Raw genomic sequence first — 14775 nt, 5'->3', positions numbered from 1 at the left:
TCTTAATATTGCTGATAAGAAAAGCTTTTAAAGCACAGGTTTTTATTGCAGCAGGAGGTGCCATGTGTGCATACAATAGAAGGTGGCTCAAGCAGGAACAAATCAAAGCATCTCTGACGTGAGAAAGAATATACTGTAAGTGAGGTTTGTCATTTGGTAAAGTATACAGTTGTAAAACACAAGGTCAGTGCTGCATTCTGCAGAATAAGATCCACAAACTAACAGGTATAAGACAGAAAACACATTTTACTTAACTAGAAAGAAAGAAGGAAGATTGAAATCAAGACCGTATACAAGATAAAAACAGGAAATGATGGAAAATACTCAGCAGGTCAGGCTGCATTTGTGGAAAAAGAATAGATGCAACCTGACCTGAATATTTCCTGCTTTTACTGTTTTTTATTTTAGATTTCCAGAATTTCCTTTTTGTTTGCTTTTCACCCTGTGTACAAGCTTGAAGAAACCATCTTTACCATTTCTCAAAAAAAATCCACAAACTTAAATTTTAAATAGAGGGCTTGTGGACACTATTCTGTATGGTTGGTTTGGGTATTTTGGATTAATGCTTTATTGGTGAGGATCTTTAAGATTAACATATTGTCAATAACAAATAGCATAAATTGCCACAAACACTGCTGCTTCCAACCATATCAATCTCTTTGGCAACATCCTGGATCTTTAAAGAACTGACCAAAAATAATTATTTTGTGGCACAATGAATCAAATGTATAAGCCAAGAAAAGAACATTTAAAATACTGTCTGCTTTGAAAAGTTAAGAGGCTTGTGGTCATGAAACTGTTTTAATGAACTGACATAAGTATTCTTCAATTTATGAACAGTTTATGTTCCAGGTAAATATTTCATTAAGTAAAAACGTGTAAATCAAAAAAGGCATTTCTGACTAGTTTCAATCTGGAAGTTCTGGCTGTATTCTAGAGCTCAAAGAGTTTGATCACAAAAGCTTAAACACTTTAAAATACATATTTCATACTAATGGACTATAATTTCATTAACAATAATATTTTACATTAAGATAATAAAAACATAACAAGTGAATCAAACAAGAACCTGACGGATTTTGGCAGGGTGGATTCATTATCTTGCTGGAGAATCTAAAAATAGGGGTCACTGCCTCAAATTAAGGGCTTGTGAAATTAAGACTGATATGAGGCTTTTTTTCTCAGATTGAGAGTTGTAAGTCTTTGGATCTCCTCCTCAAGGTCCAGTGGAAGCAGAATCTTCTATGAGGCAGATTCTTGATTAACAAAGGGATGAAAGGTTACCATGAGTAGCTGGAAATGCAAAGTTGATATAGCAATCAGGTCAGCTATCATCATATTGAATGGTGGGGCAGGCTTGAAGAGCCTAGTGATCTACTCCTGCTCATAATACATTTTGCGCATCAAGGTTGTGACAGGGCAGGTGTTCAGGTAATGGTAGTGTTGTTGAATCAGAGCTTGATGGAGCTTTCAACACTGAAGATGAGGGTTCTTCCTTTGACTGTTCCTGGGTGATTGATTAATGAGGCTTAAGGAAGGCATTGATGGACATCATGACAATTCTCCTTATCTGATAAAGATTCTCATGTCAAAGCACATCATTTTCCATCATGCAGCCACTTCTAATTCTGCGCTCCAGATTGGGAATGTCTCCTTTGAAGACAGCCATCAATTTCTTGATAATGGTAGTATGCCTCTGATAGCTTCCTTGTGGTGCACTCTTTTGGTTGTGGTGGTTGTGCAATCTTGAAGGCTTCTTGTTCTTCCTGGGATCTCTGTTGCTCAAGCTCTAGCAGATCCTCATTTGTGAGCTCTTCACCATGTGATTCCAGTAACACCTCCATGTTATCCTGGTCTACTTCACCAAACCCATCCCGATTTGCCAACTTGATCATGTCCTCTTGGAGATTTTTCAGATCTGTTAGCCTATAGGAGTGTGCACATATTCTGACCATAATTTCCTCTACATACAATTTATTGTTGCATGGGTTACAACATCCCAAGTGGCAGGCACCGTTGTAGTCTATGACTAACCACCATTCGACTCTGAAATGACAGGCCTCATTACATGTTGTAGATAGTGAGCCTCGAATGTAGTGGCCCTATTCCATTGACTGTAATAACGAGGTGGCGTTAGGGTGCAAAAGTTCAACCTGGATGCCATCAGCCGTATCCTCAATGCTAACCAGATGTCCAGTGGTGATGAGCAAGGCTCCATTTTTCAGGTTATTCCTCGCATATTCCTCACTCAACAAAGGGCGAGAGAAACTACATGACAATCTTGGGAGTACAGCTCTTTATCTAAAAGTTTTTATTAGATCGTCATACCTCTGGAAAATTGACCTCTGAATATCCCTTTAGAGTCTGCGTGGTCAATGAAGAGAGGCTTAAGTTTACAATCACCATCAGCATTGCCTCCAAAAAGAATAAGGCTGTCTTTGGCAGCCAATAAGTCTGGAGCAGTTTTCTCATCCCTCAAGGTGAATGCCCATAATGACATCCTCTTCCAAATGAGGCCCATATAATCCATGTTAAACACTTGTTTGGGTTTACTCACCTTCCTTGATGACTTGTTTCAGCTCCTATGGAAAATTTTCTGCTGCTACAGTTCCTGAACATACTGCCTCCCCAAAATACAAATATAACACACTTAAACCTTTTCTTTTCCCCATTCTGTCTTTTACAACATCTCTGCCCTTCATAACACATGAATTTCTTCTGGGGGAACATTCTGTTGCAACCAATGGAGGTCTGTTTCCTGTAGATTATTTTGTCAATGTGCTGTGGCTTATTTCATTAGATACTTATGTCAACGGTCTGTGTAAATTGCAGTCTATTTCAGCAAGACTGTTAATCTAGTGGATAGCAAACTTTGTTGACAGAGCTGCACTTGGGATTTCAATTGCTTCTTATTACTAATATTTATATCTCTCTCAGCCTGTTAACATGAAGGAATTGCTTTTTTATATCAGGAAAAAAGCTGTGCCAATCATGGATACTTACCCTAACAAAATCACATGTATTATAGCTAAAATTCGCAAACCAAACTTTCGTAAATTAAGGGATATCTGTATATGTTTATCATGATGAATTTTGTCGGTTGTTTAATGATGACAAAAATAATTCAATATTGATTACCAAGACTGGTTTTCAACAATTGATATTGTTGGGAGCTTGTTGACAAGTAACAGAAGTGAAACATAAGAAGGGATTTTTTCTTTACATTTAATTTTTAATATGGATCAACAATGAATTGCTTCCACAATTGCTCATGGAATGAATTGCACAATGAATTGCTTCCACAGCTACCATCTTAAGATTAACATTAACTGGTGAGAGCTTAAACAGAGCCACATTGAAAATTCTAATCATGGTGCTTTTCAATATATGAAAGCTATAAATACTTGAATGAGTTTCAATAAAACGTATATTTCTTTGGAAAATTTAATATTTAATAGATATGTTAACAATTATTCACACTTAAGTGAATATTAAGCATTCACAAATGCATACTGCCTAGATATTAATTTGCACACAAGGGTTACAGTGCCATTCTTGTGCATAAATACTCAAAAGGGTTCAGTTTAAAGGAGATCTAAACTGCACAACATTCCACAAATTCTGCAACTTACCTCTCTTCCCTCACTGCATATTTTGCAAAGCCAAACGGGTTTCCGCTGACTCCCAAGTGTCTCAATTCCACACTTTATGCAGACTTTCTGCAAAGAAAAAAATCAGCACCTCAGTAATCAAACTAATAATGGAGAACCAGCCTCTAGCATAGCCAGCCACTGACAGTTTCTTAATGCACAAAGAACCTTCAATTGCAATTAGTCCCTTGATGTTGAAATCCTTTCCAGTATTGACTTTATTAAAAACATAACTCAGATTGGTAATAACTTATTGCCAATGTCCAGTGGTGATGAGCAAGGCTCTGTTTTTCAGGTTATTCCTCGCATAATGTTGCTTAACAAAGGGCGAGAGAAACTACATGATAATCTTGGGAGTACAGCTCTTTATTTAAACGTTTTTGTTAGATCGCCATACCTCTGGAAAATTGACCTCTGAATATCCCTTTAGAGTCTGCGTGGTCGATGAATATCTTCTCACTTGACTGCACTTACCCCATCTTCCCTATTTAAATCCTTGTGGTAATAGTGTGGTTACCACACTTGTCTCTCCTTTGACTCCTCTGGTATTTTCTCTTCCTTCCAGCACCCCATCTTGTTCCATCCCTCTGGAACTATTTTAAAATCCTCTACCATCTCCAAACTCTGGCGTGATTTTTGCGCCAAATATCCTCTCCCCTCTCCTGCTTCATTGCAACCCTCAGCAATTTTAATCTCCAACTCAACTCATATTGAATTCTCCAGGTTCACTGCCCTTCTGCCCTAAGGATACATGGCACATGGCCCCACCTTCTCACATAGCTTCTTGATTTCCAACGCTTTGACCATTCTGGCCAATGCCTTCTACTCATCACCAGCTACAACTTGATGCCACCTGGCAATCCCATTTCCATCTGTGTCTGCAGCTGGAACAAACTTTCTCCCCACCCCATGACATTTACAATTTAGTTTTCAAATTCCCAACTACTAGCATTTTATTTCAATTTGACATGATATTTTCCACACACAATCAAACTGCAGAGCTAGACTCCTCCAAATGAATGTACCTGTCCACGGCAATGCCTTTACACACTCCCACTCCAGTCATTTTCCCTGCCATGGCCGTTGGCTTCTGAATACCAGAGGTCCAATGGTTTGAAAGTTTAATATACTTGATGCATAAATGGATTTGTCATCCATCACCAGGTCTAGTACTAATGAGCCTTGCTCTCCATGGCAAAATTGGTCATTACTCCAGGATCTGCCAACTTATTTACTTCATTAATTAATGTGGTCATCATGGCAAGAAGTATTAAAACTCAATTTCTTTCTGCAACACTCCTGAGTGCCCCTATGCAAAAGAATCCAGAGAAATAAGGCACTGGGGTTTGCTTCCAAATAATTAACTCAAACCCATATGCCCAACACACAGCTCTGCTGAGATTTTCTGTCTTCCATGCACATATGCTTTGTATCTCATGGTAGAAAATACTCATTCGGAGCACTGGAGTTGTTGGAAGATTATGGTTCCCTCTCCTAAAATAAAGCATCCTCCCTTTCAAATACCACATACATCTTTATTAAACTCAAAAATCATTCTCATCTCCCCCTAGCTGTCCTTGCAAACTGCCTCCAATTTCTCTCTCTTTTCCTGTCACTGAACATGATGTTCCCCAAGTCTGGTCCACAACATGGTCCATTTTTGCTGTAACTTCAAGCGTGAATCTATTGAGATATTTTGAAACACATCTTTGACTAAACTTAATCACCCTTTTCCTTTGACTCTGTCTCCAGTTTTGTCCAATTATGCTTGGAGTATTTCTCTACGTTAAAGGTGTTAGGTCAATACAAGTTGTTTTTGCTTTGTATGCTGTTTTAGACATTTTACTTAGCAAAAGATTGATTTTCACATCAACAATGTCTTTCTAAAATGTAATCAGGATTAATAAGGTGCAGGCAATTTCTTCCATATTATTTACTCAGACTTGTAATTATCTAAAATATGAATAGATTAATGATTTTAACTTAACAACCATATTAAATCAGGTATTACTGTGATGCATATTTTCTATCAGGCCAGATTAAACCACCTCATCTCTTTTACACAACAATAAGTTGTTGTTCAACAGCTTCAATTATGATTATTCCACATCTTTAATACAGAAAGTAGTACAATAGGTGCAGACAACTCAGTGAGTTTTCAGTGATGTGGAGAAGCATTCTACCTGCCAACTCAATTTCTTTCTGCAACACTCCTGAGTGCCCCTATGCAAAAGAATCCAGAGAAATAAGGCACTGTGATTTGCTTCCAAATAATTAACTCAAACCCATATGCCCAACACACAGCTCTGCTGAGATTTTCTATCTTCCATGCACATATGCTTTGTATCTCATGGTAGAAAATACTCGTTCAGAGCACTGGAGTTGTTGGAAGATTATACTGTTGTCCCTTCTTGCCTTGCCCTCAAGAAAACATTAATCATGGTATATTATCAAGACATTTCCTTGAAATTTTAATGCTAATCAATAGTGTGTGTGCTATGTGAAAATGGAGAGATTAGTTATTTGGCAGGTTTGGCTTTGTGATTTTTGGTCTCAAATAAAATTTTTATCTGTTTTTTCCTTTTGATTCTTGTATAATTTGTCATTTGAGATTCTAAAAGGGAAATCCTGAGTTTTACCACTATTTCTCTCAGTTGCTGTTATAATCTGGTTGAAACCATGCCCCGCCCAAATTGTTTCTTCCCTGTACATCCCTTTGGTGTTTCTTCCTTCACCTGATCACTGAAGAAACTTTATCACATGGGCAGATGTTGTGTAATCAAACCTCCAGGAATACCTCCAGTCAGAGTTGATAGCACAATGTCATACCATCTGGAGACCATACCCACACTACTTGACTGGGTTGAATCATATTCTGTTGGCAAGTACTCAAAACCTAGTTTTGACCATTTAAAATGGGCTAATGTCATCACCACAATAGTGAATAGTGGAATGTCAATGAAATCATTGTGTTTATCTGCTAATATCACTTACAATATCTAAGCTTTAATGTTTAATTATCTTAATTGCAGGTTGGTGTAAGAAATTGCCCATTTTAAGATTATAACACACGTCGTATTTAGATGTAAACTAGCACTTTACTGTGGAATAATGTCCCACTTCTATTTCTTTTTATGATTCAGCTCAGTGGTAAAATCACTTCTTGTTCTTTCATTCAGCCTCAATTCCCAACATTACAGGGCAACTATCAGCTCATCTTACTGACAGTGCAACAAGTTGAAAGGTGTCACTGCTGAGGAATGGAACATTTCCAAACCTTACGCTAGCAGTACCAGGGTTAAGTATTAAGGGCAGAGACAAAGATTGTGTGAGATCCCCTGCTAATTTCAGGAGAACACCCCATCACCAATATGACATTTCCATTTCACACATCAGCAATCCTTATAGGTTGTGTTAGTGAAATTTCCAGTTATAGTTAGTTTTGTGATATGGGCTTAAACTAAGTCTCTTAAATTTAAAATCCTTACAGATATGAAAAAGAACAACACAAACAATCTGGTTTGCCTGCTTTTAATCCAATATGCCAGAATTAAAAGAATAGTGTACTTAACCACCATATCATCCTATCTGCCTTATATTAAAACTTTCATCTCAAATATCTTTCAATAAAAGAAATTTCCATGGACTCTGTCTATACCTCTCACTGCCTTGGTGAAGCAGCCAGCATAATCAAAGACCCCGTCCACCCCAGTCATTCTCGCTTCTCTCCTCTCCCATCAGGCAGAAGATACAGGAGCCTGAAGGCACATACGAACAGACTCAAGGACAGCTTCTATCCCACTGTGATAAGACTATTGAACGGTTCCATTATACGATGAGATGGACTCTTGACCTTACAATCTACCTTGCTGTGACCTTGCACCTTATTGTCTACCTGCAATGCACTTCCCTGTAGCTGTTGCACTTTATGCTGTCCTCTGTTACTGTTTTTTCTTTACCTGTACAACCTCAATGCACTCTGTACTAACTCAATGTATCTGCACTGTGTAATGAATTGACCTGTACGAACAGTATGCAAGACAAGTTTTTCACTGTACCCCAGAACAAGTGACAATAATAAACCAATACCAATAAGTCATTCATTAAGAACAACATCAGATTTGTGTTTTAACTTCAGTCTTAAATTCAGCAGCAAATATTTAAACCACTCTCTGACACCTAGCTAACAACACGAAAACAACATGCAAATCCAAAACTATGTTTTGTAATCTAATTTGTCATCATTTGGTTAAAAAGAAATAAAGCTATCAACAAAGGCAATATACACACAATTGATTCCCTGCTCACATTGTATAAACCATTCCCCATGTCAATGCCTAATCCACTTGAAACATTTCAGTTTCTTTGAAAGGTCTTTGTAGGGAAAAATCAAAAAATTAAAATACTGATGTCAAAATTATCTTAAACAGCAAATGCAAATTCTTTCTCTACTTTAAAACTAACCATTAAATTAATCTGTCAAGGTCCTGATAAGTGTCCACTTGAACTGAGAAATCTCAAAGTTTTCAAATAATCATACTTGTGTTCACTGATACTAGCAAACAGATGTACTGTAGGAGCTCTCCATTGTCAGATGTTTACTTATTTTAAATTATGAACTGGGATATCTTTGCACCAAAATATTGAAACTCAACATGACCATTCCATTTTCTGTCATTTAAACTATGTGCAAATTTTGAATTTTATTAAATGAACAACAATTGAGATTAATCAGTATAGTCATTAATGTGGATATCCTGTTGTTTCAATTGTGCAGAGATTATTAATATATCCAAATTAAGTTACATATGTTTAAGAAAATACAATTGTGGTTTTTATGGACATACATAACGTTTCATGTGTCTTTAAATAGGGGATCAAGAAGAGCACTATATTCATGTGCCATTCTAAGAACCTTATAAATACCTCTATCATATCTGCCTCCACCACCATTCCTGGCAGCGCACTCCAGGCACCCACCACATTCTGTGTAAAAAAACTTGCCCCACCCATCTTCTTTGAACTTACCTCCTCCCACCCTAAATGCATGCCCGCTAGAATTAGACATTTCGACCCTTGGAAAAAGATACTGGCTGTCTATTCTATCTATGCTGCTCAGAATTTTATAGGCTTCTATCAGGTCTTGCCTCAGCCTCAACTGCTCCAGAGAAAACAATCCTGGTTTAGCCGACCACTCCTTATAGCACATGCCCTCTATTCCAACATCCTGGAAAATCTCTTCTGCACCCTCTCTATAGCTTCCACATGCTTCACAAGATCACAAGACAAAGGAGCAGAATAGGCCATTTGGCCTATCGAGTCTGCTCCATGAGCTAAGCTAAGGTTATTTCTCTCTAGCCCCAATTTCCAGCCTTATCCCCATATCCCTTGATACCTTGACTAATTAGATACCTATCAATCTCTTCCTTAAACACCCCCAATGATTGGGCCTCCACAGCTGTACGTGGCAAAGAATTCCATAATTTCACTACCCTCTGGCTAAAGAAATTTCTCCTCATTTCTGTTTTAAACCGGTACCCTCTAATTCTAAGACTGTGCCCTCTAGTCCTGGACTCACCCACCAGGGGGAACAGCTTAACCACATCTACTCTGTCCAGTCCTTTCAACATTCTAAATGTTTCTATGAGGTCCCCTCTCATTCTTCTGTACTCCAATGAACAGAGTCCAAGAGCCGACAAACGCTCATCACAACTAAGCCCTTTCATTCCGGGAGTCATCCTCGTAAGTCTCTTCTGAACCCTCTCCAACATCAGTACATCCTTCCTAAGATAAGGGGCCCAAAACTGTGCAAGGTACTCCAAATGAGGCCTCACCAGTGCCCCACAGAGCCTCATCAACACCTCCTTACTTTTACACTTTATACTTCTTGAGATGAATGCTAACATAGCATTCGCTTTCTTTACCGCCGATCCGACCTGGTGGTTAACCTTTAGGGTATCCTGCACGAGTACCCCCAAGTCCCTTTGTACTTCTGTACTTTGAATTTTCTCCCCATCTAGATAATAATCTGCCTGTTTATTTCATTTTCCAAAGTGTACAATGGCACATTTCTCAACATTGAATCTCATCTGCCATTTCTTTGCCCACACTCCTAAACTATCTAAGTCTCTCTGCAACCTTCCTATTCCTTTAATACTCCCTACTCCTCCACCTATCTTGGTGTCGTCTGCAAACTTAACCACAAAACCATTTAGTCCATCATCCAAATCATTAACGTACAAAGTAAAAAGAAGTGGCCCCAACACCAACCCCTGCAGAACACCACTAGAAACTGGTAGCCAACCAGAACAGGATCCCTTTATTCCCACCCTTTGCTTTCTGCCTACCAGCCAATGCTCCACCCATTCCAATATCCTACCTGAAATCCCATGAGCTCTCATCTTATTAATCAGCCTCTTGTGCGGCACCTTGTCAAAGGCCTTTTGAAAGTCTAAATACACAATATCCACAGCCTCTCCCTTATCCACCCTATCTGAGATTTCCTCAAAAAACTCCAATAGGTTGGTCAGGCAGGATCTTCCCTTCACAAAACCATGCTGACTTGGGCCTATCTTGCCTTGCACCTCCAGGTATTCCATAACCTCATCCTTGAGGATCAAATCCAATAACTTACCCACCACCAATGTCAGACTAATAGGTCTTAAATTTCCTTTATGCTGCCTCCCATGCTCCTTATACAGCAGAATTACATTTGCGACCTTCCAGTCCTCCGGAACCAGGCCGGAGTCTATCGATTCCTGGAAAATTATCACCAATGCCTCCGCAGTCTCTGAAGACACCTCTTTCAGAACCTGGGGGTGCACCTCATCCGGTCTGGGACACTTATCTGCCTTTAGTCCATTTAGCTTCCTGATCACTTTCTCTCTAGTAATCTTAACTGAATTCAGTTCTATCCCCTGAGATCCCTGACTATCCGGTACATTGCTGGTGTCCTCCACAGTGAAGACCGATGCAAAATACTCATTTAGTTCTTCTGCCATCTCTTTATCATCCATTATAATCTCTCCCGCACCATTTTCAATTGGTCCTATATCAACCCATGTCTCTCTTTTACTCTTCATATATTTAAAAAAACTCTTGGTACCTTTTTGAATGTTATCTGCCAATTTCCTTTCATAATTCATCTTTTCTTTCCTAATGACCTTCTTAGTTTCTTTCTTTAAGTTTTTAAAAGTTTCCCAGTCTTCTGTTTTCCCACTAATTTTTTCTTCCTTGTATGCCCTCCCTTTTGCTTTTATTTTAGCCTTCACCTCTCTCATTATCCACATTTGTGCCATTTTTCCATTCATAACTTTTTTTCTTGGAGTATATCTATCCTGCATTTTCCTTATTTCTTGTAGAAATTCCATCCATTTCTGCTCTGCCGTCCCTCCAACTAGCTTACTCTTCCAATCAATTTGGGCCAGTTCCTCTCTCATGCCACTGTAATTTCCTTTGTTCCACTGAAATATTGACACATCTGATATCAGCTTCTCCTTTTCAAATTTGAAACTGAACTCAATCATATTGTGATCGCTACTTCCTAATGGTTCCTTTCCCTTTAGTTCCCTAATCACTTCTGGTTCGTTACACAGCACCCAATCCAAAACAGCCAATTCCCTGGTGGGCTCATCAACAAGTTGCTCCAAAAAGCCATCCCATAGACCTTCCACAAACTTGCTCTCTTGAGATCCACTGCCTTCCTGGCTTTCCCAATCCACCTTCATGTTAAAATCCCCCATAATTATCTTGACATTGTCTCTCTGACACACTTTTTCTATTTCTAGCTGTAATTTATAGTCCACATCCTGGCTGCTGTTAGGGGGCCTATATATAACTGCTATTATTGTCCTTTTACCCTTGCCATTTCTTAGCTCCACCCATAATGATTCAACTTCTTCTGACCCGATGTCCCTTCTCTCTATTGATTTTATATCATTGCTAACCATCAGGGCCACACCACCCCCTCTGCCTACCTGCCTATCTTTCCTATACACTGTGTACCCCTGGACATTTAGTTCCCAACTCACAGCCTTCCTTAAGCTAATGACTCGATGATTACCACAATGTCATATTTTTTGATCTGTAGCTGTGCCACTAGGTCATCCACCTTATTCCTAATGCTACGTGTGTTTAACTATAGTACATTTAGACCAGTATCTGCTGCTGATTTTGCTGTATATCTATTGTTCAGCAAACTATCCTGTCTTTTCACCTGCCTGTCCTTCTTTCCATCTTCACTGCACACTGTCTCGGACTTGCTCCTATACACCTCTTCCTCTATCCTAACATCCTGGTTTCCTTCCCCCTGCCAAATTAGTTTAAACCCTCCCCAACAGCTATATTAAACATTCCCGCCAGGATATTGGACCCTTTGGAGTTCAGGTGTAACCCATCCTTTGTGAATAGGTCATACCTCTCCCAAAAAAGGTCCCAATGATCCAAGAATCTGAAGTCCTACCCCCTGCACCAGTCTCTCAGCCATGCATTCATCTGCCATATCTTTCTATTCTTACTGTCATTAGCACATGGCACAGGTAGTAATCCTGAGATTACTGCCCTGGAGGTCCTTCTTCCTAGCTCCTTGTAATCTTCCTTCAGGACCTCCTCTCTTTTTCTACCTATGTCATTGGTACCTACATGTACCAAGACTTTTGGCTGATCACCCTCTCCCCTCAGAATATTCTGGACCTGGTCCGAGACATCCCGTACCCTAGCACCAGGGAGGCAACACACCATCCGGGTATTGTTGTCAGGTTCGCAGAATCTCTTATCTGTTCTCCTCACTATAGAGTCCCCAGTGACCACTACATTTCTCCTTTCCTGCTGGACCACTGCACCAGGTACGGTGCCAAACTCCTGTTTGCCATGGTCTTCCTCTATCATGTTATCCTCTCTAACGGAATCTAAAATGAGATACCGATTTTTGAGGGGGAGCGCCACAGAGGTACTCTCTACATAATCTTTGTAGCTTCTGTCTATCTCCTCCTCACTTTCCCTAATCAGCCGAAGGTCATCAAGCTGCTGCTCCAGAATCTCAACACGTTCCTTGAGGAGCCGCATCTCAATGCACTTTGCGCAGATGTAGTCCTCGGGGAGGCTGGTAGTCTCCCAGGGTCCCCACATCTGGCACTCCAAACATAACACTCATCCCAGATGCATACTGCTATGGCATTGTCTAATGCAACTACAATAAATAAACTAGTAACTTATCCCCACTCTATAAATCTCACCTCATACCCATTCTCACCTAAGCCCGTTGAGCTTCCTATAATGGGGCAACCAGAATTGAATTCAATGCTCCAGATGTGGCCTAACCAGAGTTTTATAAATCTGCAACCTAACTTCCTGACTCATGAACTCAATGTCTCAACTAATAAAGGCAAGTATGCATTTATTATGTAATAACTATTGGTGTACAACATTAAATATCTCTGAGCTGAATGCAAGCTGGGCATAGAATTTCCCAAGACACATTAGTAATTATCAAGCAGCTGTACTGACAGAATATTTTTCTTTATCTTTGAGTACTTTTTGCTTGGTTTCTTCAATTAATTGTGAGGACAAACTCATTTCATATTGAGATTTATTTTCAAGGAGAAACTGCCTCTTTATCGGAGTATGCATTTGCGCTTGAGGGAGGATGAAGAATTCTGATTGCACAATTATTGTTTCATTTTTGTCAAACTTTATGAAGTACAGGAAACTAAGTCATTGAGTGTGAGATTAGTTAGATGGGAAGAAAGATTTGGCTCAGAGAGAATAAAGTTGTAAGTGCGTGTGCTTTGTTGTATCTTAGCAACCGAAGCTGATATTTGGCCCTGTTTATACAGGAATATAGTTGCCATGAGCAACATATCTGCATATAGTCTTACAGATAGACCTTAAAGGGTTTATCATAGGACACAACTAACAAGGAAAATATTTTAAATACCTTTAAACACCTGAATGTGGTGCACTGTGAGGCTCTTAAATATGCAGAGAATGGAGGATATGAATCATGAGCAGGCAGAGGGATTAGGGGTCATTAGTTTAATTAGTTCAGCACAACATTGTGGGCCGAAGGGCCTGTTCCTGTGCTGTACAGTTCGACGTTCTATGTTCTACTACTGCAGTACCACGACGGTGAGTTTTATACCATAGACCCCATTAGGATCTGATTTGCACCAGTACACAATAATTAAATCCAGCCTTGGATTTCATATACACCTCCACAGAGAAGAGAGATAACTTGTAAAAGGCTCACATAGAACACCAAGTAGCAGAGCTGTGAAGCTCTTATAAGCTCCAGACACAATTACAGATGGAACTCAATAACCTGTATTGTTTTTGTCACTTATGAGTATTTGAAATCTGAGATTTCTGCCTACCCAGCAACATTGATGCTGATTCCACAGAGGCTCCTGGCACCAGCTTAACTAGATAAACACCAGGCATTAGAAATATCTCATATTGGGAACATTACTGAGGTTTCAAACGACTGCAGTCATGTAAAGGGCTCAACACTGTCAGAAGATTTTAAAAGATTTTGTTACGAACCTGGACATGCATCAGTTGAAAAGTGGTGGACAGATTTGGTGCAGAGCACTGAGTGTGTGCATTTCACTGATACATTTGTTGAAACACTCCTGAAGGAACTTATGACAAAAGAACAAGAGGAAGGCTCCAGAGTGCATTAGCAGTAGAAATCGAATCATTTGGAGGAAAGTCAATCTTCCACTGTGGAACCAACTACACTCCTCGCTTTTACAGTTGTAAGAACATGGCCACCCTCTGCTATAGAAGGTTTAAGCCCCTTATCAGATCAGGTAAGAAGGCACAGCTACACCTAGCAAGAAATGTCAGTAGACTCAGTCCTCGTTAATCAAATTTTTATGAATCTATGCACTTGTGAGATCAACCCCAAATCCCATCTTGAATTTTTTTGTTCAAATACATCTACATACATGTACACATTAGGGTATCAATCAATGTCTGTGTGAATATGGTGATCAGTTTCCAGATCACTTGTGTCAAGTAGCTCCCTACAATGCACTGATCTAACAGAGATCTTTCTTTACATGGCTTTCTTTACAATTACATTTGAAAGACATTTGGATAGGTACATGGATAGGAGTAGTTGAGA

General features: G+C 39.4%; 1 protein-coding gene across 1 annotated transcript in view; it reads right to left on the bottom strand.

Moving 5' to 3' along the window:
- Positions 1–14775, bottom strand: part of LOC127581200 (rab effector Noc2-like) — a 157447-nt gene that overhangs the window by 64297 nt on the left and 78375 nt on the right. The window contains exon 6 of the mRNA XM_052035314.1: positions 3633–3719. Coding sequence (XP_051891274.1) covers positions 3633–3719 — 87 coding nt within the window. The remainder of the gene's footprint in view (positions 1–3632; positions 3720–14775) is intronic.

The sequence above is a fragment of the Pristis pectinata genome, chromosome 21 (genome assembly GCF_009764475.1).
Source record: "Pristis pectinata isolate sPriPec2 chromosome 21, sPriPec2.1.pri, whole genome shotgun sequence".
Taxonomy (NCBI): Eukaryota; Metazoa; Chordata; class Chondrichthyes; order Rhinopristiformes; family Pristidae; genus Pristis; species Pristis pectinata.
The sequence above is the reverse complement of the archived record's forward strand: the minus strand, read 5'-3'. Positions and strand labels throughout refer to the sequence as shown.